The sequence below is a fragment of the Polypterus senegalus genome, chromosome 10 (assembly GCF_016835505.1).
Source record: "Polypterus senegalus isolate Bchr_013 chromosome 10, ASM1683550v1, whole genome shotgun sequence".
In the NCBI taxonomy this organism is placed as follows: Eukaryota; Metazoa; Chordata; class Cladistia; order Polypteriformes; family Polypteridae; genus Polypterus; species Polypterus senegalus.
In genome coordinates, this window is record NC_053163.1 from 87,412,111 (window position 1) to 87,438,971 (window position 26,861).

The 26,861-nt window shown below is 35.6% G+C and overlaps 1 protein-coding gene across 4 annotated transcripts in view; it reads right to left on the reverse strand.

Annotated features, from left to right (window-relative positions):
* Positions 1-287: 287 nt before the first annotated feature.
* The window catches only part of dlg3 (discs, large homolog 3 (Drosophila)), a 360,488-nt gene continuing 333,914 nt past the window's right edge, over positions 288-26,861 (reverse strand). For 3 of the 4 annotated variants that reach the window (XM_039766116.1, XM_039766118.1, XM_039766117.1), the window contains 8 exons: positions 24,162-24,264; positions 15,051-15,092; positions 14,507-14,557; positions 12,505-12,606; positions 12,239-12,411; positions 8,305-8,414; positions 8,043-8,134; positions 288-3,414 (listed from right to left, as the gene is read on the reverse strand). In XM_039766116.1, the coding sequence (XP_039622050.1) occupies positions 3,308-3,414; positions 8,043-8,134; positions 8,305-8,414; positions 12,239-12,411; positions 12,505-12,606; positions 14,507-14,557; positions 15,051-15,092; positions 24,162-24,264 (780 nt within the window). In that variant the 3' untranslated portion in view covers positions 288-3,307. Of the gene's footprint in view, positions 3,415-8,042; positions 8,135-8,304; positions 8,415-12,238; positions 12,412-12,504; positions 12,607-14,506; positions 14,558-15,050; positions 15,093-15,722; positions 15,769-24,161; positions 24,265-26,861 lie in introns of all 4 variants that reach the window. The other variant, XM_039766119.1, reaches the window with a different exon arrangement.

A 26,861-nucleotide genomic window follows, 5' to 3' on the forward strand; every position in this document is an offset into this window, starting at 1 on the left:
AAATCTTGAAAAAACACTTCAAGTAAATACCTTAAGTAAACTGAAACATGCCCATTTCTGACATTTTATTTTTTAATGCCTCTTATGTATTGAAAATGGAATATGTTCTTCCTTGGGCAGTAGACGTTTCTGGAACCATCTCACCATGGATTTATTTTTTGCACTTGGGCCCTGCTACTTACTGTAGTGAAGAAAGCATGACAATACAGTTTGCAACTTGCATTGTGCAATAATAAATAGGTGTAAAAAATGCTGTTGGCTTAGATTCTCAAAACCCAATGACAAAATGAAAAGACAAAAAATACAGTTTATTTTTTAGAAAGTTCTCCTGGCCCAAAGGACTTTGACACCCTCACGAGATTAACACAAAGGCATTATAAATAATTCATTCTCAGAGCACAGTACCCTATTCTTTGGGCTAGTTATTGACAAGCTGACTGTAAGAGAGACATGTTTAACAGTCTGCAAACTTTAAACAAACCAGTAATACAAGAAATCAATATGTCTCCTATGGAAGGGGATAAAAAACAAACCCAAAAAAAAAAAAAAAAACAAAATACAAAAAAAAGGTTCACAGCCAGTCTTGAAATGCCAGATTTTTCACTTTTGACACATCTGACATTTCCAGTATGTTGTCTGTATTTTTCAAATCCTTTATTCAAACAGTAAAGCCACTGTGGAGTCTCACATTCAGTTTTGCCTGCTGCTGTGGCAGAGGTGTACTAAAGATGTGATGTGCAGGAGGAGTTAAGCAGAACTTGTGTTCCATGTTTTAATCCATCTAGCAGAAAACAGATGAGTGACTGATACTGTCACATGTATTTTTCAAAGTTCCGGTCTCAGGATCACTCACATGGTTATTGTACCATACAAAAGTGGGGTATTTTAAGAGTAGAAGACAGTTACAGGTAGAACAATATTCTAAACAGTCAAAAAGCAATTAATATATTGGCTCTGTTCCCATTCTTTATTCCCTGAACTTTTAAAGTGAATTACAGCTGGTTTTGTAGAGGTGCCATTTACAAACTGGCACATATTAAGAGACGTCACCTGCAAATTATAGAGCTGGGCTTTGCCTACACCCTAATTATAAAGTTTTACATTGAAATTAAATTAGAATGGTATTAATAGGAGTTTGTGTCTCAGCAGCTCACCACCCATTACTAACAATCATGAGGCTAGAAAACCTATTTTATTATAGAAAGTAATATTTTCAGCATGAAAATCACCAGGGAATGTCACAGATAACTAAATAGTTGCTCCAGTGTATGCCAAAGTGAATAAAATATAGAATGTAGTCTACAGTACACCATAAAGTAAATTAAGATGTACAGTATTTATACAGTGCAGAAACGGGAAGCTTACTATAAATGCCATATTAAGCGACTACAATAAAAAAGTGGAAAGTGGATTATAAATTTAATAATTTAAGATAGTGTGTGTCTGTATATAGACAGGACAGGTATTTTATATAAAAAAAAAAAAAAAAACAAAAACAGGAATTACTGTACTGCAAAAAAAAAAAAAAAAATCTGCATATAGTCACAGTGACCACAAACAGAAAGATTAAACCAAGATCTTCCCAAAAAAATAAATAATAAAAAAAAATTACTGTACTGCAAAAAATTCCTCCTACTGATAATATTTTGTGGAGCAGATCATTACATAAAATCAACTTCTATATACATACACACACTTTAAAATGCCTCCAGGAGGACAATTAAAGTAAAACCTTCTGGATTTCACAGATCTTCATTTGATACTTTAGGAAAAAACATCTGAAGCCTTTGCTGTTCCTTAAATACTTTTTCTTGCCATTTCTGTGGCACTCTCCACGTGGCTCTGTCTAAGCAGCAACCCATGTTGTATGATAGCTTGCTCAGATAGCTAAAGATATGAGGGGCTGCAATTCAAATTAAATAATAAAAAAGGGGGTGGGATGTTGTTTTAGCACACCATCCAGTGGGCATTAGACAAAAGACAGTTAATGCCAATTACTGTATCTACAAGGAGGAAAAAAGAAAAAGGAGAAGAAAAACAAAGAATTTTTTTTCTACCCGTTTTGACCATATATTTAAATGCAGCTTGCAGCGAAAGAATGTAAAACTGCAGGCTAAATGAAAATGACTAATGGGGAAACTGTGACTGTGATGAACCAAAGATCATGGTTGCATATATAAAACTGACATAATTTACTCTCTCTGCTTCATTTTGATTCATTTTGAACAATGAATCAGTAATTACCTATGATTATTTTTTGTGGGGGTTGGAGGATGTCTAGAGCCAGTAAACTCAACGATGGCCAGTAACTGATCAGACACCAATATGGTTTGCCTTCTGAATCTTGGTGGTACAGGTACATCTGATCATAATACAAACATGACAGTTTAAATATACAAGATACATAATCCCACAACCTTGTTAAATGAAGTTTTGTATTAAGGCAGTTGAGGATTTTACTAGGACCCCAGTCACACTATAGGTTTACCTGTTGTTATCAGTTATTAGCATTAGAATTAAGCTTATCAAAAACCAGAGAGCCCTCCATGCAAGACCATTGTTTCAGTGTGTAAAACAATCTTATTTTTAATATGTATTAAAATTTGCTCCATAGGATTTTTGTAATTTCATCTGTCTGATATATATATATAAATTTTAAGATTTGTCATTATTCTTTCCTTCCCACCTCCTGAGGTGAGAAAAGAGGACAGGCTGCTTCATAAACAATGTGAAGCCAATCTTAGTAAGCTGGTTGTGGTAAATTGTGATCAACAGTTTTTTTTTCTTTTCTTCCCATCACTTGTTTAAGAACTAATGGACAAAGATTCCTTTACCAGAAGATGACCATCAAGGGATTTGATTGGTAGCTAGTCCTCGCAGGAAAAAATAAACCTCAGTGACCACTGCTGCTCACCTTCCAACTAGATTGTAGTAAGAGTTTAAAAACATTTACAAATAATTTCAACCTGTTCGTTATTCCCCTGTCAAGATGTCCACATCCCATTTCTCAATGTGTTTAGACATTCCATCTTCTCTGTACTTCATAAACAAATTGTAGTGTTTTCGTTAGCTTTTGTAATAAAATTTGTTTGGAAAGACCTTTCCAGTCTTCGATGGAATTCTTGAAAAACTCATGCAGGGTTTCGCACAGTCACGGTAATAGTGATAAGACTTGTTTTTAAAGAGAAACAGAATGATGACAAGAAAACTTGATATGCAACATTTCTGTAAAAAGGGGCAGGGTTACAGGGCTTGACTGGAAAGGGGAATCTTCGCTCCATGGTTGAGCTTGAAAGAGGAAGGAGCTTTAGAGTTTTTCTGAAGAAGGAATCCAGATGTATGGACCAGACTGTTCTTCAATTATCTGTTTTATTTTACTGTAGATTTCTTCTAGTGAATCACCTTGTACAATAGCTGTTAGTGAGAGGAGGGGAGAGAAAAATGTTTACAAATAAATATAGTTTATAATCTGTATGAGGTCATATTTACCTTTACCTTTCTATTACATTAATGAAATATGGAGTACGCTCATTCAATAGTAACACTGCTTGCTTCCCGTAGGTATGGCATATACACTACAGACAGAATTGGTATATAGCTTTTGATCACATTTCTATACATAGATGTTTGATTCAGTTGACTTTCTATAGAAGTGTTCCTTTTCAATGGAGAAATGCAAGGGCCCTATACATAACTTCAAACACTGCAACTACACAGCATAATTTCACATTTGCTTTTTAATTTTAATGTCCTTTAACTCCTTTATCATTCCTCGTCAATGTTTAAAGGACTTAGTATTTCTTCTTATAACTACAGCACTGCACTTTTTCAAAAACAAACAGATTCTGTCAAAAAATACACTCTGTGTTAACAATACTCCTTTATACAAGGGATTTCCATGAAAGATCATCAATTCCAGCAAACGGCTCACTTTTTTAAGTCCTAAGATAGTGGGCCTCAGTTATAGTGCCGTTGGTTAATCAGATGCATCATGAGTACTGTGAAGCTAAAGTGCTTTTTTGTATGCAGCATTTGTAGGTAACCCCCACAACCCCCTGCCACCCCCAGAGAAGGTAGAGTGGTGTAGTGGTTAAGGCTTTAGACCTAAGACTTAAAACCCTGATGTTATGGGTTCAGATCCTGCTGCTAACAAAGTGTTACCACGACCAAGTCACTTCACCTTCCTATAGTCCAATCAGAAAAACAAAAGAAATGTAACCAATTGTATCTCAGATATTGTAAGTCTCCTTGGATAAAGGGGTTAGTCTAATAATAAGTGAAAATAATATTAGGTTCCAAGAGCTACTTAAGAACTTTTAAGAATGATCTATATATATATCTCTATCTCTATCTCTATAGATAGATAGATAGATAGATAGAATTACAAAACATTCTTGCATTAGATCAATTTCTTCTTTTCCTAGTGACATGGCTAATGTTGATGATCATTGCAAAACATGATTTTACTGAAAACTGCATTCTTTTGAATTAAAATGAGTAATCAATAGGAATAATATGACATTTAAGTATATATCATCATCATTAAAGGTTTACAATTTTCACTTGTTTTTGGCATTCACTTAAGTATTTCTTTCCATTTTTTTCATCATTTGTATGTCCAAGCTTGTATGTTTTTTTACATAGCAACTGGCAGACAAAGTGTTAACACTGAACAGTGTTCAACATTAACATGTTACAAAACAGAAGTGTTGTTTAGAGTGTTCACATTTAGGTGATCCATGTAATGAACTGAAAGCTTTTACTTATGGGGATGTTTTCTCTACTGCTTAAAGTGGAGAAAAAAAAAAAAAAAACAACTGATGGTACTATTATTTGGAGCCTACTTAAACGATCAGGGGTCCCCGTTTAAAGTCCACAGATACCCTCTCCCAAATTCTTTACATATACATTTGCATTGCCATGCAGGTGGGCGCTCCCTTTAATAGTCTGTACATGCAAAATGTATATTACAGTGCAAAAGCTCATAGGAGACTTGTTAAGTTTAAAATTATATATGCTGCCGGTCTCCCCTGTCTTGCATCTGACAACATGACTTATATGCCTCTGCTTTTTTTTTTTCCCTTCCTTTTTGCTTCTAGCGAAGCAACACCTACACTCACAACTATAGCATTTGTTATTGGACCTCAAGGTTTACATCATTTGCCAACCACTGAGCTTCGCCAAACTTTCTAGTTCCATTTCATACCTCGTCGTATATCCCAAAAGTGATCACGGTTTGTTTTTCTTTCCCCCCCTGTTCAGGACAGCACATATTGGGTAGTTCTGCAGTTCACATACCAGGAGAAGGTGGGAGCGGAGGATGCCATCATCTATATGCTACACGGATCCCTCTCCCACTTGGACAGAGGCAGTGGTACTGTAAGAATTATGTTTCTGGACTTCTCTGGCACCTTCAACACCATCCAACCTCTGCTCCTTGGGAACAAGCTGACAGAGATGGGAGTTGATTCTGTGGAACCACAATTCATACCTGGTGGCATGGATCGTGGACTATCTTACAGACAGACCTCAGTATGTGCGTCTCGGGAACTGCAGGTCTGACTTTGTGGTCAGCAGCACAGGAGCACCGCAGGGGACTGTACTTTATCCGGTCCTGTTCAGCCTATATATATATTGGACTTCCAATACAACTCAGAGTCCAGCCATGTGCAAAAGTTCACTGATGACACTGCTATCGTGGGCTGCATCAGGATTGGGCAGGAGGAGGAATATAGGAACCTAATCAAGGACTTTATTAAATGGTGCGACTCAAACCATCTACAACTGAACATCACCAAAACCAAGGAGCTGGTGGTGGATTTTAGGTAGACCAGGCCCCTCGTGGACCCTGTGATGATCAGAGACGACTGTGTGCAGACCTATAAATATCTGGGAGTGCAGCTGAACGATAAATTGGACTGGACTGCCAATACTGATGCTCTGTTCAAGAGAGGACAGAGCAGACTATACTTCCTTAAGATGCTGCAGATGTTCTATCAGACGGTTGTGACGAGCACCCTCTTCTACGCAGTGGTGTGCTGGGAGGCAGCATAAAGAAGAGGGATGCCTCACGCCTGGACAAACTGGCGAAGAAGGCAGGCTCTATTGTAGGGATAGAGCTGGACAGTTTGACATCCGTGGAAGAGCAACAGGCGCTAAGCAGGCTCCTGTCAATCATGGAGAATCCACTGCATCCACTGATCAGTGTCATCTCCAGACAGAGGAGAAGCTTCAGCGATAGACTGATGAGGAGATCGTTCCTCCCCCACACTATGCAACTCTTCAATTCCACCCGGGGTCAACGTTAACATTATACAAAAGTTATTGTCCGTTATACCTGCATTTTTATCACTCTTTAATTTTAATATTGTTTTTTATCAGTATGCTGCTGCTGGAGTATGTGAATTTCCTCTTGAGATTAATAAAGTATCTATCTATCTATCTATCTATCACTTCTTGCCATGGCCTTTGTTTGTATAAAGCTACCTCTAAGAGCTTGTGTATTAGCATAATATTAATAAACAACAACAAATGTACTGACAAAATACTGTTCAAATAATTTACGTTTTTCTATAATGTCAAAAAATTTGACTCAAATCAATCAAAGTATTTTTAAGATTTTGGGGTATTTAGTTTTACTCCTAAATAGTGAAATGTCCTTTCTTAGAATATGCCTACTGCCTAAGATGTACAATCCTACACATATTTTTGTTTTTTAAAAATTTGAGTAGTCCGCTTCAGTTTTATAAATCGACATACATATATACATATATATATATATATATATATATTATATATATATATATACAGTATATATACACACACACATATACATACATATACATATATATATATATACATACATATACATACATATATATACATATATATATATATATACATATACATACATATATATATATATATACATATACATACATATATATATACATACATACATACATATATATATATATATACACACACACACACACACAGTGGTACCTTGAGATACGAGTGCCCCAACTTACAAGTTTTTTGAGATACGAGCGGTCAATTAGGTCGATTTTTTTGCCTTGAGTTACGAGCCAAAATTCGAAATACGAGCCATCAAAGAGCTTGCCGCCGCACATTTCGAGGAACTGATGACGGAGGAGTTGACGGAACTACAGACGCGGCAACATACAGAGGTTCTGCAGGAGATCGGTATCACGGAGGATGTTCTCTCTTCAAGTGAGATAAAGGAATTGTTTGCAATGTGGGAAAAAGTTTCGAACTTTATTGAAAAGAAACCCTGAAAAAGTAACAACTGGTCATGCAGCGGTGCTATTTAATGACACTTGCCTAACTCATTTCAGAAACATTCTAAAGGAGAGGACTAAACAAAGCTCCATGGATAAGTTTCTATTGAAACGCCTTGAAAATGAAAGTGACAAAATCGTGGCAAAAAAGATAAAAAAAACTAGTGAAGAAGAAAATTAACTTAAGCAAAAGTGAAGTGAAAGAAAAAACATTACAATACGCTAATCGGCATTGCTAACATCTGTTTATTTCTTTAGAATCTTTTATGTATTAGGTTTTATTTTGTTTGTATACAATATTTGTTCATTATAAATACATTTTTCTTATGTTGAAAAATGTAACAAAAAATTGGGGTGGCGTTTTGGGGGGCTGGCGCGAATTAATCTCATTTCAATTAATTTCAATGGGGAAAATTGATATGAGATATGAGTATATTGACTTACGAGCTTGATCACATACTGTGTTATGCATATTTACATGGATATGCACTGCACACTGTATATATTGGGCAAATCAATTATTATAATCAATAAATTCAAACTAAAATGCACATAAAATATATAGTTATACATTTTAGCTGTACATCTATCAGTAAATAAACAATTGGCAAGTAATGCTGCCAAAAAAAATAAAGAGGCACTACTTGCCTAGTGCTGTAAACAATTTGTAATATAGAATAAAAAAATCAATTTTCTAATTCTGAACCACATATTTAATAATATCTGTAAAATTTAACTAACCTGTAAAATACTCCCCAAACTCCTGTTCGAGCTTTGCTGCTTTGTCAAAAACTTTATTGGCTTGTTCGTACGTCTGTCTCTTATTCATTTCCCTATTTTAAAAAAATACAATGATAAATTAATCATTTTCACTGTAACATGACTGACACACAGTGTATACAAAAATAAATAAGTCAGCAGAAGCACTTCCTTCAATGAAAGTGGCAGTACATAGATAGCATGGTTCTCTGGTGCATTGCTGCATAGCTTTCCCAGTACTTACATAAGGGCTTCAATTGATTTTGGCTTGATGAAAATGGCAATTGGATAAAGTTGTGCTTGTTGTAATCGCTTTATAGCATTCCCAGACACATCCAAGATACAGTGCTTTCCCTGTAAAAAGGATTACAATTGCTTGAAAGGTGCAGGTTAAGCTTATGGAGACATTACTATTCAAAGTATTTTGACTGGAATCAAACAAACTACATATTCTTTGAATATCTCTGTCCATTATAACTACAGCTTATTCGCAACATTGGTGGCTTTCTGTAAAGGTAAACAATTTATGGAAGCCACAGTACCAACAACAATGAATATGTAGTAAATTTGGAGCTTCTATAAATTAATCTAATTTTGCACAATTAAAGGATAATTATATACTATGTACATGGTTTTACATTCACTGCACGAAAAGGCCAAGCTGTACAAAATGTAATTCAGATTTCTGAACCCGTGTTTGGTCACTGAAGGACAAATCAATCAATCTTGGCAGCTCTGGATTTAAAACCAACATGAGACTCCAGTCCATTGCAGAATACAATCCTTCATAAGGATGGGTATCATTAGGATTTTATCGATACCACTATTGATACTGATACTGCTCATTGATACAGATACTTATTGATTCTCTTATCAATACTACTCTCCATATTGTGGTGAGATAATGCGTCTCTTGAACTCGGGCTGGTAACTGGGCTTAAGGGAAGTTGTCATCACCCTACAGTGATGAGATAATTAACTTTGTTCATTTTTGCATTGCTTATGTAACACCCCCCAGCATTTAATGAAGGAACTAACCAGAGTTCAGTTCCCCGCCCAAATAATAAATCTAAACATGACCTTCTTGTTATACTCAGCACTATCTTTTAATGAACAAACCTATGTTAATATTTTAATGGAATATTTTAAAACTCATCTGCTAAACTCATACTATGACAAAAAAGATATTTTAGCCAGTTAACTCAATAATTTACATAATTTTACGATGAATTGCACCCCGTTGCTAAACCACATTTACCACAAAGCCAGTTATTATCAAAAACACACAAGAACTCAACTGTTTAGTTAACTGCATGAACTATGGATTTACATACATGCATCCAACATGCCATACAAAATCATAAATTCAGTAGATTTAAGTCCAGAAAAACAATTTCAGTGTTTACTCCACAGTTCTTACTCTGAAAGATTATAGAAAAAATAAGTAAAATTCCCCTTATTAACCCTAAGCCGTCAAAAAAGAAAATAAAATAGATTGTGGCTTTACTTGGCAACTGACTTCTTCGCTTTAACAGAGCATAAGGAAATTGCTTATTCCCAGCAGAAGCAAGCAGACACTCGTATCTGTTGTAGCAAGTGTCAAGTTAGCTGTGATTGTTGGTCAACTGCAACATCATCCAATAGTGATGACGAACTTCAATGCCCACCAAACGTCTCCTTTGTTTAGCCTTTCACAAACGGTGGCCTACATGTCACAGGTTTGGCATTCTCGATACAGTACATCCAACTACCAGCACACCCATGTATTTTCTCCCGAAGGTTAACTCTGTTCTGGAATCAGCTCTTTGTTAAATAAACTTCTAGTTGAAGTTTCATTGATATAAACAAGTTTCTCGTGGTAAATGCTCAAATATAGTTATCTTGTTGACAATTTTACTGATACCTACGTTATTACTCCCTGGTTCTGTTTTTTTTTTTCCTTCACCTCTGACCTGCGCCCTTCATTAGCTACCATCCAAATTAATAAAATAAGTTAACATAAATACCAACATTAACTTAAGTTTAAAGCTTTCTAAATATAATTACATAATTTTTTTGCACCTTCACAACAGCATCAGAGTGTAGGGAAGCCTATTTGAGCCACAGAGAAAAAAACAATTAGGGACACTGTGATGAAGAAAGATCTATTTTGTTATTAAAGTGGAAATGTCAACTTTAAACTCAGGGTTTATTTTGTCATTAAAGTAGAACGTTGTAAATGACATCTTAAAACTGACCCAGATGTTAATCGATACGTGCTCCTGGCAACCCTGTGCAGTGGCAGGCAGCAACTGCCACACAGAACAAAAATTTATGAAATTCCAGCCCTCTGCACATTTAGAATCCTTAGATTTATACATGATATCACTTCGATGATGAAATGTGTTAAAGCATGTATGTTACATTTTACAGATAAATTGTTAACCTTATTTAAATAATGAATATTGTTAATAATTACACATGTGGGAGTGGCAAAGTGGCAGTATCGCTGCTGCCTCGCAGTAGGGAGTCAAGTCCCAGGAGATCCCTGCCTGGAGTTTGCATGTTTTTCTGGTTGGTTTCCTTCCAAGGACATGCAGGTTTGGGGATTTGGTGATGCTAAAATGAAGCTTGTGTATGTGTGTGCTTGTCTTCATCTTGCAATGAGCTGATGCTCCATCCACAGATTGTTTCTGTCTTGCACCTGATGCTAGCTGGAATGGGCATGTCCATGGATTGACAGATGTAATCATTAAACATCCATCATTTTCAGAGATGTGGCAAGGTGTCCTGGGAATTTAATGGATGTTTCAGGCAATCCACAACACATCTAAGCCGAATGTTGTTGTGACATTTCACACTGCCACTTGGTGGAATCTTCCAGATTACATAAAGTACATATGCAAGTATAAACAGTATACTGTTTGCGTAGCAGTAGCGTCTGCAGTAGCACATGTCACATCACAAACCCAGTTTTAAGGTTACTACCTAGCAGTTAACGATTTATGATACGCATACCTAAACCAACGAATCCAACGTTTTGAAGGAAATCTGTAAATCTTTCACAATGAAGTTTACCACAGCCCAGTGGCATTCTGCTGTTTTTCCTTCATCATTTTTCTTCATGGAGCAATGGAGAATGGGGTGGATGTGGATGTCTGAATTCTGGTATCCACGGAAAATGCTGTGCCTACTGCTTGACTGACTCTCTCTAAACACAAGTTAGAAATTGATGCTCACTTTGTAAGACCCGAGTGAATAACTACCGACTTACTTTTATAACAATAACGAGTGTTACCTTGAACTTGCGATGTCTAGTCACATTTTCAGTTTGGCCAATTCCAGCAGCATCGGAAGCTGGGAGGCTGCAGTGAGAGTACGTTTCAGCAGCCGCTTTCTTAAAGCAGTCAAACACACTGCGCTTTACCTGCATTATCATTTACTAAACTGAGCCCACACTTTTGAACACTTTAGCCTGTCTGTCATGAAACTGGAGGTGACAAAATGAAACCGTGTAGCTACGAGACTAAAACGTGATTGCCTGACACTTGCAATGTCGTCATCATTAGGGGACAGTTAGGAATTTAAAAAGCCACTAATAGTAGAGTAAAGTAACATTACAAAAATACTGATAGCGGTACCATTTTTCCAAGAGCTTATTGATATTTTGGTACTGACCAGTCCAGAACCAGTACCAATTTAATACCAGTTTTCTCTATATCTATCTCTAATCCTTCATGTAGCGGCCGAGTGGCTAGTGAGGTTTCAAAACCTCCACAAGCAAAAACAGAATATGCTAACTCCTGGAAGGACCGTTGTGAGGCAGCACTATTGTAGTACAGTTGTTACTTGTACAAAATGCAGTGAAATTCTTACTTGCTATTATTCGCTCTTTACGTACTTTCAGTATTTATTTTTTAAATAAATTCAATAGTTCTTTGGCTTCCTTGGTATTTATTCCCCTGTATTTATTTTAGATATGAAGTTGTTTAATCTGATTTTTGTTATGTAGCAATAACTGGGTATAAAATTAAGACTTTATCAGAAGTGCAGGGATGACACAATCCAACCACCTAACTGAATTATACTGCCAAGTTTACAAATAACAGCACATTCATGAGATTCTGTAGCAAAACTTGGTCATATACAACATTTTTCAAGTAGTATATATTATCCCAACAGTTACAGACAGAACTCACTCGTTCCGCAACAGCTCTCACAGACTGAATGCTTGTCCCATACAAGTTCTCATTGAACTGTCCTGCTTCAATAAACTTGTTTTCTTGAATATCCTTCTCCATCTGTTCTCTAGATATCACAAAATGGTAATCCTGGCCATCCACTTCATTTTCACGCCTTGGACGTGTAGTGTCTGATGGAAGTAGAAAATTTAATCAAAGTTAGCCAAAGATACAAAACCCTTACTATAACAACATACCTTATAATATGGATCTGGGAAACTTACGTGGTACACATGAGCCAAACTTGTGCGGAAATTCTGATATCAGGTCATCATTTATCCTGTCCTTCATTGGTCCAAGAATAATCACAGGTCTTGTGTAGTGAACTTTAAAAAATAAAATACATATAAAAAACTCTTCACTAAACAAACACATTTATAAACTATTACATACAGTTTGTGAGGCTAGAATGGGGCAAAATGAGAAATCATAATACTTAATTTTTTCCTGTTCTTATTAGCAAGATAATTGTAAACATCAATGTGTTTTAACAATCAACTGTTAGCTGTATAACCTCTTTATTACAGCAAGAATGTAAATAAAATAATAAAATTCATCATGCATGCCATTCCATTCCTTGCACTACTAAATGTAAAAAACTGGCAGTGTTATGCAGCATTAATTCCAACACAATGTGTGGTCAATTAATTGGTTACACCTTGCTAGAGAGCACTAGTCCCTCCACATGCCCCAACACCAGGTAGAATTTGTCAGGCCATAGGTTAAACAGGTTGTTGAAAGTTATAGCCAAGAAATACTTAACTAGTAAAAAGTAATGTATTTCGTAGCTACTGTAATTTCTTAATTCTACACAGGTGCTACCCACACATCTCTATCTATCTAAATAAAATACGTTTGTCTGTATGTCTGTCTGCCTTTCACAAGAGAACTACGAATTTAGATTGTTTTTTTTTTTTCTATAAGTTGCTTGAACATTCCAGTTGATTTTGCAACTTTTCTCGTTACACTAAGTATCATAGTTCACTTGCGTTACTGATTTATTTATGCAAATCCAAGAGAGATACTGTGGGCTAAGGGGCTGGCCCTCCCTTGATTCATGCGCCTGCCTCCATTCGAGTCAATCTATCTCTCATCACGTGTTAGAGCCTACCTTGCCACCACTTAGCTAGGGATACCCATTTGTTCAACAGACATTGCCATCTACAGATTGTTAAGGAGTAACATTTGATGTTTTTGAGACAGAGAGAGAGAGCAGGGCTACGTGTGTTTTAGAGGGTAGCTGCTGATTGCCAAACGGGGGACACTCACCTGTCAGAGCTGAACACGATCAGATACAGTGTCAATGTTTGATGTTGGAGCGTATCTACCTTCCACTTGGCCAGAATTATTATTATTATTACTACTATTTTTTTTTTTTTTGTAATTGATTTTTGAAATTTGTCCTGTTTCACTATTACGTGGGCAGAGGCATGGGGTACAACTAGTTTTACATAAAGCACAGTGGAGCAAGAGTTTAAGGTGTCATTGCATATACAGACTGACATCACAGAGCAATGTGACTGTACTTTATTTTTAATGATGATTTGCCTCAAGGCTTGAAACAAGAATGTTCACTCTAAATGCAAATACTCCGCAGAGTGAATGCAACAGATATTCTAGCTGCTTAAGAATGTTTCTCTTGGGTCACAGTTTAAAAATCTTGAGGACTCTGGAAGAGATTTTTGGTACTGTAATTAAAATTTAAATATAACGATGTTCAGTAATGGTCTTGAAATTTATAAAACACTATAAATATGATTTAATATAAGCAGGTCACCAATGTTTTCATTAGCACTTTTAATTGTGTTAGACAGGAATTACTTTGATTTTCACACATTTGGAAATCTTTATTCAGATTGCATTACTACTATAAAGCACCATGTTTTGGGATCAGTCAGTGACTTTTGAAAGACCATGTATACAACTATTTATTTTTACAAACATCAATAATTTGTCTGGAATTTCCTGATATATTAAGAACTAAAGTCACAAAATTAATTTATGATGATCCAGTGCTACGCAGCATTAAAACATAAAGAAGCATTACTTACAATATAGTTTCAGTGTTACTTTTATTTATTTAACCCCCCTCACATTCAGAAAAATCATTAACAGTACATATTTCCATTATCAAAAGAGACAGGCCGATTTAATTTCAACTAACACAGACTAGGATTTGGAATATGTAATCTAGTTAAAGCAAAAAATGCTCAAGTAATGACTTACTTTCCTGCCTTATAACTGGTTCATAAGAGAGAATTGCATCTTCCTGGCCCTCTAAAATTGGAAAAGAGGACAAAAAGAAAAAGGCACCGGGAATTAAAATACAAAAAAGTACTGAAAAAGATACACACACGTCACAACAATGCCACATCACGTCACATTACACCACAAGTTTATTTTCTTAATAATATTCCCACATCAGCCCAAAAATGTTGTTGCTTGGATCCAGGATTACTTTGGGTTAATTATACAATTTTATTTCAGTAATGATATGTAATTTATCTGCTCCATTATCCTATAGTGGTAAATAAATTAAAAAAAAAAGATTTGCTACAGATAAGACAGAGTGTCTTAAACACCTTTAAGACTCTGTCTTCGTATTTGCCCAATTTCTGCTCTGTAATATTATTAAGGGAAACTAATTTAATGTGAAAGGCACAGCAATTCTAAAAAGAAAAAAAAAACAAAACAAAGGCGGCTGTGATTTTAACTCTTTAAAGGCAGATTTGAATTTCAGAGCAGAAGCTATGAAAAAATAACCACTTACTGGAGCTGCTTTCACTGTCACTAGTGTTGGAGGTCACACATTCTGGTGGAAAAAGAGAATTTCAGTAAGAGTCACTGTCTTTAAAAGTTCTCCTCACAATAAGGCAATCTTAATTACTCTGAAAAGAAACTATTCTCTGATAATATCCAAGCAGCACAAGTGAGAGGACTGGTGTTAAAAAGAAAATAAAATAAAAATCTATCGTCTATCAACCTGACCTACAGTTACCACCTTTGAACACTCAATAATAAAAACAATACAACAAAGTGAAAGACTAGCAGAAGATGCATTTTGTTAGTGTTTAAAGCACCTTCTGTTTCTTTGTGTTCCACAAGTCAACACACAAATCAAGAGAGACAGCAATAGGAAATGAATTGCTTTCTCTGTCAGTGTTCAGTGCTATATAGATGGATTTCCTGAGGTATGCTATTGTTATTTTTATATAAAAAAAAAAAAAAAAAAAACACACTATAGTCTGCAGTTTATATGTTAATTCTGGCAAATGCTGTGATTGTTTTAATATTACATGTGTGGTTAAAATAAATTTCAGTAGTATAGTTGTATAACAGTTATTTCTCTTAACTGATCATTTAATTTACGGTATTATGTCAAACTTCAAAAATACTCCTCTCGATACCAAGGGGGACAGCTGTATGGGAACACCACACTTACTCAGACTCTTTGCTCCATAATAGTCATCGCTTAACCCTGGGAAGTCCTGATTTTCCAGACATCGAAAGCAGGAAAGGAAAAAAACAGAACAGTAAAGACGAAGTGAAGGTTAGTGCGTGCAGTGAACTAAGAAAGAAAGCTGACAGATCTGTTTAGTATTAAGAGAACAGTATATTTTGACAGAATATCCATCCAAAACGTGAGTCACATAAGTGTGGTGTGTTATAATTCATTTGGGAAACACCAACAAGTTGTAAAGAAATAATAGATTTCATTGTGATAATAGGGTTAGTGTGCTTCAATGATTTATGTACAGGTATTTTTTAGGAAGCGTAAGACATCATAAGATTATAGTCATTTCTACTTTAAAATAAGAATCAACATAAACAGAATAGTGCACCACTGAAAGACAATAAGAGGAAAAGACAGATTCACTTAGTCCAAGCCCGAAACGCATTGGTCACGTAACAATTTCAAACATATTTGGCCCTGTATTTATGGAGGGCTGTAACATTTGCTTCATAATAGGATTACAATATAAAATGCAGTACAAGTTTGCAGTGTACATTTTTTCCTCAACTATTTCTACAAACATACACTAATATTTTACAATTACTATATACAACTTTTGTTACACACTTCCCCATTGCAGTTAAACATTAAGGTTAAGGGACGAAATGCAGAACTTGTTTTTTGGCTGTAATTCTTTCCAACCCAACAAGTACATCAAGACCCTGACTCATCAATATTGCCAGATGCTTGGCGTGTTCTATTGTGAAACCTTTGCTGTAGCTGTTAATAGATGTTCTGAAGGTAAACTTCATTCTCTTTACAGCAAATAAAACTGAAGAATGATTAGCAATGAACCAGTAGAGTGGCTTGGTCTGTCTAGGTATTTTCAATCCCCCCCAACCATGAACACTTGGATATTGCTAGCAATGTGTCTGAGATCTTTCTGCTTCAAGTGCCAGCAAGTGAATTTTAACACATATTATTGAAAGCATCAGTCAATTAAGGGGAGCTGCAGAATCCCAGATCATGACGATACCTCCACCCAATGTTTCATTCCTTTCTCAATACCTTTTCCTTGCCATTACTTTAGCAGACATTTACCTTTATTTCACTTGTCCAAGCAGTTGGTCAGAATTCAACTGGCATATCTATAGAAATTTTAATTGAGCAGTATTCTGCTTTTTGGTAGTGTTGTGAGGATTTTATCGTCCTTTGTGACAGTTACACCTTTGCCCTATATCCAAATTATCTCTGATCTAGATAATCCTAAGTACCAGGTAAGAAAGAATTATTCATTGTCTGTATTCAAAAAAATCAGATGTGTGCTAGGTTAAATCAAGAACCACAATTTAATAGTATCAATAACAAACATTAAATTCTAAATATGTAATGGATATTTAGTGTTACTTTAATATATATGTAAATAGGACAAATATTAGTAAAAATCCAGCTAGGAGACGAATGTAAAGAAATTAAAAATCCAATCCCACAGAACATGGGGCCACTACAATATGTCAGCATTGTGGAAGTCCATTAAAGGGTAAGAAGAGTGACGATGTACTAACTGCAAGATGTGACAGAAAAAAAAGTCAGCCATGATTGAACTAAAGTGAAGAGGTTTGGTGCTACAAATATAACAATAGAAATTTAAGTTATCATCATACTGCAGACTATGCTGACTTTTTAAACATTTTTTTTTTTTTTAGTGCAAGTAAAAACAGTTTCCTTTTGATTTCATTTTGTTCTTTTTTGATAATATCTGTACCAATTCAATACCAAAATTCCAAAAATATAATGGTATTATCCTTTTTATAGTATTGATAGTTCCGAGTGAAAAGTCAGTACCGCAATCATGTGGGACTGCATGTTGACCAAATTACTTTTGAGGGAAAAATAATACATGAGAAAAACACGAGTAAAAAGCAAATATTAAAAAGCTCACAGTGGTGATAATACAGCACTGCATTAATGCATGTCAAAAAGAGAAATTGCTGAAGTCAGACTGGAAATGTTTTGTGGTTGATGCAAAAGAATTTCATCACACAGATGTTAGAATTATCTTTAAAAAAAACAAAAAAACTTTTCATATAAAAAAAAAAAAGCCAAAACACACACACACACACACACACACAGGTTTTTGCCATTGCTACATTTATCACATTGTGGATTTAGTTTAGAAATAGATTTGTGTGTTTTCAGAGACTGTGCATCCTCATTTACACATACAGGATCATGGCATGTGGAAGTTAACTGCAAACTGGCAATTTCTAACTACAGTTGTACAATTAAAAATAAAGGCAAATTTAAAAAAAAATTAAAAAGTGGCCATCAATACTGTAAACTGAACAAGAAATTCAATTTAGTGTTTCAATGCTTCAAAGCAGAAGTTCCTAGTATTACGACACATTATAAAAAAAATGCATAATTGCCAAGAGAATACCGTATGCTAATGTTCATGAGTATTATGGCTGTCATATTGGACGTCACTATTCTTTATTGTTCAAATTTGTTATTTGAAGGCAAAAGCTGATATTCTATTGTAAAAAAATATTCTGTATTAAAATATACAGTAGCTGCATCTGTAAAAGAGAAGGACTGTGCAAACCCTGACTGGTATCACCATTATGATCTCATAAGCTATACAGGAGCTGCTTTTCCATTTGAGTACACAGGTGCCAATTATTCTGAATGTCATGATTCTACGTATAACCTGCCGCTGCCCATTGGACACCTCCAAAATAATTAAACAAGCCCACCTCTTGCCTGCTATTTTACTTTGCTCACTATTCTCTCCCAGTCACATGGCCTTACTAATTGCCCCACATTCTTCGTGATCCTTGTCAGAACAGTGAGCCATAGAGGCAGCATCAAAAAAAGAGCTTAAACCCTTAAGAGCCACATGTGCTCCACTACATTATTATACATATACTAGACATTAAGCCCGTTAAAATAACGGGCGATAGAACAGTAGTGCATAAACATTAGTAGGAAGTCTATATTAAATGGCAAGGACCTTTACCTCATTCTGTTTCTTGTCTTAATTTTTTTTTTGTCAAAAATATTTTTTCAAGAAGCCTAAAGTAAAATAATAATAAAAATAAAATAGAAACGTACATGCCAATACAGTAAGTATAATTAATATTGCCTTAGTGTAAAACTTTGTAACAATCTGTAAGACATAATATCTAAAGAAGATATTTAGGAAAAATTTTCAATTGTTTTACCTCATGAACTTTTTCTGTACAATTTCATTAGACAACATTTCTTGTAAATATTCTGTCTGAGTTTAGCAACAGTTTGCCTTGATCAGGACCATCTACAACCTTGACAACAACATCTGGAAAACTTCTAACTCTTGATAATGCAACATATAACTGACCACGGCTGAATACTGGTTCTGGCAAGTAAACGCCAACCTTTTCTAAGGTTTGCTCTTCTGAGTCTTTCTCTTTTAGCGTTTTTCTGACAGTCATTTTCTTTTTCTTCAATCGATCTATTTGCTCGTATTTTTCTTTGTCTTTCAGCGTTTCTTTTGTTGATGTTTACTTGTTGAGCTGACCGTTCTTCCAGGAGATTTTGCTTATATAGGATTTGATTGTCTGTGTCTTTTGTCCTACTTGACGTGTCCTTTTTTTGGTTGGCATGTTGTTAGTAGATACGTCCGTAATATTTTCTCCGACAGTAATACTGGCTTGTATGTGGCTGTAATATGCATCCTTTAATAAGTCTTTAATTTTCTCTCGCAATAATACTGGTTTGTATTTCCATAAAATGCCTGTAATTTTCTCTGACAGTAATACTGGCTTTGATGTCCGTAATATGACTTTAATTTTCTGTCACAACAGTGGGCAATCAGCAGTGTCCCCAGCAACTGATGTAATGTGTGGCGTGCTGCTTATAATCGTGCCTTTGGCGTCTCCCCAGCAAGTACTGTACTGTGCAGTTCCCCAGCAAGTATTTAATCTGTGGGGGCGTGCAACTGATTATTTTGTGTGGCGTCTCCCCAACAACGGATTTTATGTGTGCTGCCGCGACTACCCAATCAGCACTCTCCCCAGCAATGGTCTCCTTTATATCTTATCAACCGCGGCCGTTCACTGTGTGCCCAGCTTCCAATGTGTGTGCGTCCACGTGCCGAGCGCATGGGCGGGGCACGCGCATGCGCACTTCACCAGAAGACACACGGACACTTGGACGCACACAGGGGTTTTATTAAAGAGGATACTTTTTTTTTTTTTTTTACCTTTTTCCCCCCAACTTGCAATGACTCTGCAAATCACAAAGTGCTTATGACAGTATTGCGTGGGTCTTGTAGCACTCAGCTGATGTCACTGTGCTGCAAACCTATTGTGATGTGTATTTTAAACAATTGCTCAAGTACTGCTATGATTTTTTTTTTGCTGCTATAATGTGTCCTTGTTGCGCGGCAATTACTATATTAAAGCATATTAAAGAAGCATTACAAATATACATGTATAACACCCAGAATATTTACTTTGATTGGAATAATCAAATGTACATACAGTATTTGAGTACTTACGATTAATTGACTTCAGATAACATTAGTAGAGTTAATTTTCTAACTCTGTATTTGTATATGGGCAGATTTGGACAAGTGTAACAGTGAGACATTCGACAGTTAAGCACTACGAGCTTGTAGCATTTAAAATTTGAATTAATTTGATACATCCATATATTACTCTTTAGGAAGTTTTTTTTTTTTTTTTTTTTAAATCAGCTAATAATGCAAATTAAAATCTTACAATAGTAAATCTTCTAAACCTAACAGGAATTCTGTGACAGACCAGAAAAAGCATGTTAGAAAAACAGCTTTTAAAGGGTTTGCTTAAATGAAAATATTCTGAATGATCCTGAAATTCACTACAGATATAATGTTAATTTTTTTTTATTGATTTTAAGCAGTACATGTCAGTTACTGAAGAGAAAATGTAAATAAATTTAGAATGTGCACATGCAGTAAACCAGGTAAGATCATCTTTTTTTTTTTTTTTACCCTTTCCAGAAATCCCCCCCAATTATAACATATGCCCTACCTGTTAGACTCTGGGATTTCACCATTGTATCACAACATTAACATTCAAGCCCTGCATTGTTTTGTTTGTTTTACATACTTATGATAACTGGTTAATAGATAGATAGATAGATAGATATGCATTTTAAAGCTGTTGTTGCCATTTGTATTTATACATTTTAATATATAGAAACAGATGATCCGCTGTGGCAATCCCTAAAGGGAGCAGCCGAAGAAAGATATTTTATTACAGAAAAGGCACAATGTTATTCACCTGAATAATAGATATTTTTAGTACAAATCCATTAAATGGGATTTCTGTTTTTGCTGTGGTATCAAGTAGGTATTGAGTAAATATTTTGCGGTTATTGGTATTGTGTACAAAAAGTCTGGTATCACGACAAACCTACTTCAAAGTACTGTATTATTAATAAAACTCATTAAACACCAGTATATTTTGCTAGCATTGGTTGCCTTTTTATTTCATAACAAATGCAAAAATTGATGTATTAGAAACCCAAAGGGACAAGTAAGAGAAGTGGTTATGAATACTTTGGAAAAACAGAAAAAAAGACATAACACAAGTCAAGTGTGCAGAAATGACAGTACATATTGTACTGTGTTAAAAATAATTAATTACTGATAAGTTGTCATGACTTGTGATCTGGGACTTTATGCTTTAAAGATGGAAGAAACTTTTTAAATTTGTGTTTCAGGAATGGCTTAGTGAAGCCAACTCTGGTAGTTTATGCTTGTTTAAGCAGCTTATTTCCATTTGCCAGTGCACAGTAAAACATGAAAGCAAGATTATAAAATGGATTTCAGGATGGAGTAATATTCAGTGCACTTTAAGTAAATGGTTGTACTCTGTAGCAACATTTTGAAAATAACCTTGCACTTGGTGCAAGACGACCAAAATTTGAAAAAGACAATAAATGAGCAAGCAAACAGCAATATCCTGGATTCATGTCTGAAGGACTTGTGAACAATATGAAAATAACTGCTGTACTGGGAGGTACTCTATACCAGTGATGGCTGACATTTTGACTTTTGTTTTTGACAATTTAAGTGACAACACTTTAGACTGAAGTAGCAGGTAAAATAAACTTTAAAGAATTTAGTTTGGGTAATGAAGTTTTAAAACATTTTACATTATGGTTTCATTATTAAACGGACATAAAACTGCATAGTATCTATTATTCAAAATTTCGGATGTTAAAGCTGACAACCTAGAATAAGTTTTCATATTTTCAGTATTGGCAAATAAAAATTGATACCCGTTTGTCAAGCCTGGCCATCAGTTTTAGAAGTTTATTGATGAGCCCTGCATGGCCTGGCAAAGTGTTGGAACTGATGCATTTTTCCCATGTCAAATGTCTCCAACTGTACTGGATTTTGCAATTTGTCAGTTTATAATTTTAGTAAAAGGTATATACAGTTTTTGCCATCAAATAGATCAGTTGTTCCTTATGGCTCTAAGGAAATGCAAAAAATGTATACACGTCAGCATTTGCCTAGTATAAAATCAAGAACAATTAATATCTGATACAAGCTTTTGTCAAATACAGAAATCTCATTTCATTAGAACATAAAAAAACAGTCAAATATCCATCCATTATCAAACCCGCTATATCCAAAACTACAGGTTCACAGGGGTCTGCTGGAGCCAATCCCAGCCAACACAGGGCGCAAGGCAGGAACAAATCCCTGGGCAGGACGCCAGTCCACCACAGGGCACTCCGAAATTATCCTGATAGCAAAGCTTTCAACATAACAGTCAACAAGCAGTACAGGAAGACACTGGAGAAAATCATTTTCATTTATCACAAGGAGCCAGAATAAGCCCTTTTATGCAAAGCAAAATTGCCCTTCTCATAAATGCTAATTCATACCAAATATTTCTCAATACTTCCCAATAAAGGAGAAAAAAAATCTCTGCAGTCAAATGATATTTGGGCTTAATAATGACAATAAATTATTGTATTTGAAAACTGTTTGCCAACATAGTAGAAACAGCCGTTAGCACTGCTGCACCTTAGCTCTCGAGTTCTTAGTTCAGCTCCTGGCTAAAGCACTCTCTCCGTGGGTTTTTTGTGAAAGTTCCAAAAAGAGCATTGCTGGCCTGGTGTGTAAAACTGTGGATTGTGTAAGAGTGAGACAAGTGATGAGCTGGCAACTCATCCACAACAGGTTTGTACCTTTGCTCAACTTTACTGGGACAAGCCCTCACAGAATCTTGAACTATACAAATCAGGTTTGAAGATTGCATAGATGAAAACAATTTTTTTGGGGTAATAAAATACAATTTAATCTCAAACATCATCTGTTGAGGTATAATCAACATACTCTTGGTGACAATGCTGTACATCTCACGATAAAGATGACTTTACTGCAATTGATGCAATTATATACTATACATACTATATATGTGCATATTCATACACTGTAAATAGAAATAAAAGCCAAGCAAAATGACACGTTTTATTGGCTAACTAAAAAGATTACAACATGCAAGCTTTCGAGGCAACTCAGGCCCCTTCTTCAGGCAGGAAGAAGGGTCCCAAATTGCCTCGAAAGCTTGCATGTTGTAATCTTTTTAGTTAGCCAATAAAACGTGTCATTTTGCTTGGCTTTTCTCAACATTCATAATGGCTAACACGGTACAACACCCTAGTACTACACTGTAAATATAAATTCCAAAAATTAGAATTTAGGAGAAAATCAATTACTAAGTTAAGAAAAAATAAATATCACGCTACCAGCACACTTGCAGAAAGATTGAGTGCTTCAGTAAAGAAGCTCATCCACACAAATATTAATTCTCCAGCAGATGGCAGAGTTTGCCAAGTCATGTAGCTTTTGCATGTGCCCTGAAGTAAGTCTTCAAAAACATCTGTTTTAATTTCTCTCTAACCTGATTATTTTTATATTGATGATTGTTATATAATATTTCAGAGCCTAAGCTCTTAAAACTCTTTGTTGTAATAAACACAAGCATACTATTCTAAATATACAAAGATGGTGCCCAAGACCCAAACTACCCAAATACAAGTTGACGATACAGATGGACTGAGTTTTTCCAACCTAGTTTTAAAACTGCAAATGTTTTAATCCTCTGTTTTAAGTTCTTAATATTATGATTTATGATACAGAGCAACATAAAAAAGATAATTATCAAGAAAAAGAGTGGTTAAAAAAATCTTAATCTAAATAAATCTTTCAGAGTGCTGGGAAAACCTAAACATCTGCTGTCCTTATGCAAGTATTGTGAAATCAAATTCTCTATTACAATGCTGTAATGGGTTACAGTGAATGCTAGTGAGGTGTAGATGCAACATTGAAAGTAGGGATTGGAAATGGAACAGAACTCCCATGTACCGTACATAGATACTTACGTGCTGTGTCCACATTTTCCTGCACAATGTTCTCCTTGCTCTTGTAGAAGGGGAACTTGCGTGAAAGGTTGAAGCTCTTTTTACGTTTTGATTTGACTGACTGCTGAGAATCATGAAGATGAAGGGAACAAATATTCCAGGGTTGGAGGGAGAAAGAAAAGAAAAGAAAACAAAACAAAAACAAAAAACAAAAAAAAAAAATACAGAATGGGGTTCAATGCAATGTACACAACAAAACAAGAAATGAACCAAAGGCAATGATCATAATGCTTAAAATGAAATTATCAAAATTTACAATTAAAAATGAAAAATTTATGTGAACAGTAAATACTGTATTTATGCATGCACTGAGAATGGATTTTAAATAGTGTAAGAAAATAATTGCTTTCATTTTGTATTCCTCACACACAGGTATATGCTTACATACATTGTTACAGAGTGAGCAGCTAAGTAGTGGGTGACTAGGACAATAGTGGCCCCTTTAGAAAAATAATATAACCAGGTCCCAGAAAGGACAATACAAAAGGAGAGTTACTATAGTGCTTATGGATTAGTGCTGTCCCTGGTTCACGGGAGATCAATGTGAGAGAGCTCTGCAATGTGAAGGTCACCCCCTCTCAACAATACTATGTCATGCATCCAAAATGATGTGCTCATAAGAAATGTTAAGGTAAGAATCTTTCCTGGGCACCTCATAATTTGTTCTTATTATGTAAGCATTAAAGTATTGACTCCACATTCATGCATACATTTGGGCACCCCAACACAGATATTACATCAATACTTAGTTGAGCCTCCTTTTGCAAATAGAGCAGCCTCTAGACGCCTCCTATAGCCTTTGATGAGTGTCTGGATTCTGGATGGAGGCATTTTTGACCATTCTTCCATACGTCATCTCTCCAGTTCAGTTAAATTTGATGGCCAGCCTGCCTCAAATCATCCCATAGATTTTCAATGATATTCAAGTCAGGGGACTGTGATGGCCATTCCAGAACATTGTACTTCTCCCTCTGCATGAATGCCTTTGTAGATTTCAAACTGTGCTTTGGGTCATTGTCTTGCTGGAATATCCAACCCCTGCATAACTTCAACTTTGTGACTGATACTTGAACAGAACCACAGCATGATGGAAACTCCAACAAATATGACATTAGGTAGCAGGTGTTTTTCTTGGAATGTGGTGTTCTTCCGCCATGCAAAGTGCTTTTTAACTAAATTTTTGTCTCATCAGTCAAAAGCACTTTGTTTCAAAATGAATCTGGCTTGTCTAAATGAGCATTTGCATACAACAAGTGACTCTGTTTGTGGCGTGAGTGCAGAAAGGGCTTCTTTCTCATCGCCCTGTCATACAGATATTCTTTGTACAAATTGCGCTGAATTGTAGAACGACGTACAGATAACACCATCTGCAGCAAGTTCTTGTAGGTCTTTGGAGGTGATCTATGGGTGGTCTGTAACCATTCTCACAATCCTGCACATATGCCGCTCCTGTACCCTTCTTGGCCTGCCAGACCTGCTGGGTTTTACAGCAACTGTGCCTGTGGCCTTCCATTTCCTGATTCCATTCCTTACAGTTGAAACTGACAGTTTAAACCTCTGAGATAGCTTTTTGTAGCCTTCCCCTAAACTATGATACTGAACAATCTTTGTTTTCAGATCTTTTGAGAGTTGCTTGGAGGATCCCATGCTGTCACTCTTCAGAGGAGAGTCAAAGGGAAGCACAACTTGCAATTGACCACCTTAAATACCTTTTCTCATGATTGGACACGCCTGTCTATGAAGTTCAAGGCTTAATGAGCTAATCCAACCAATTTGGTGTTGCAAGTAATCATTACTGAGCAGTGACAGGCATTCAAAACAGCAAAATTACAAGGGGACCCAAGTTTTTGCACAGCCAGTTTTTCACATTTGATTTAATTTCATACAACTAAATACTGCTTCACTAAAAATCGGAACACACCCCAGTACTCAGATGTTCCTAGCAAATGAAAGGCATACCACTGTTATCTTTTTGTTGAATGTAGAATAAATTATTATGCAGGCTGAAAGGGGTTCCCAAACTTTTTCATACTACTGTATACGGTATTGTTCATTCAGAAAGTGCTTCATTTTTTCCCCCAGTATAATCTCTGTTAACGTGGCTGGTGTACTTATGGCAACCGTAAACCAAACATTTTGGCCTGATTTTTTTGTTTCTTAGAATACCACATATTATATATATATATATATATATATACACACACTTGAAAATGTTGAAGAGTGTAATACTTAAAATTAAACATGGAAAAATTAAAGACTTCTATATGAAGAAAGTAGTGTAGGTGACTATGACATGATACAGTGCATGCATATTGAGTGGAAAATGAAGATGATTAAGTTTGACATGCCAAAATGAAAACACACCTACTTGAATTCCCCACACGATGCCCAAACTAAAGCATATACCTTACCACTGTGCTAGAACTCAATATAAAGACATTTCTAGGTTTAAGGACAGACTACACAGCCTTTTATAAGCAGAGCACGGAACTGACGTTCTTTAGTTCGAAGATGTTTATTCACAAGAAAAAATGTTTGACGATTCTACATCTTTCCCAATAGTTAATGCACATACAATGCATCTAATCAAAGATGAAAAGATACAGCACAGGTTTTATTTTGATTATAAGCAAATCAGAAAACAAATGAACATAATACACT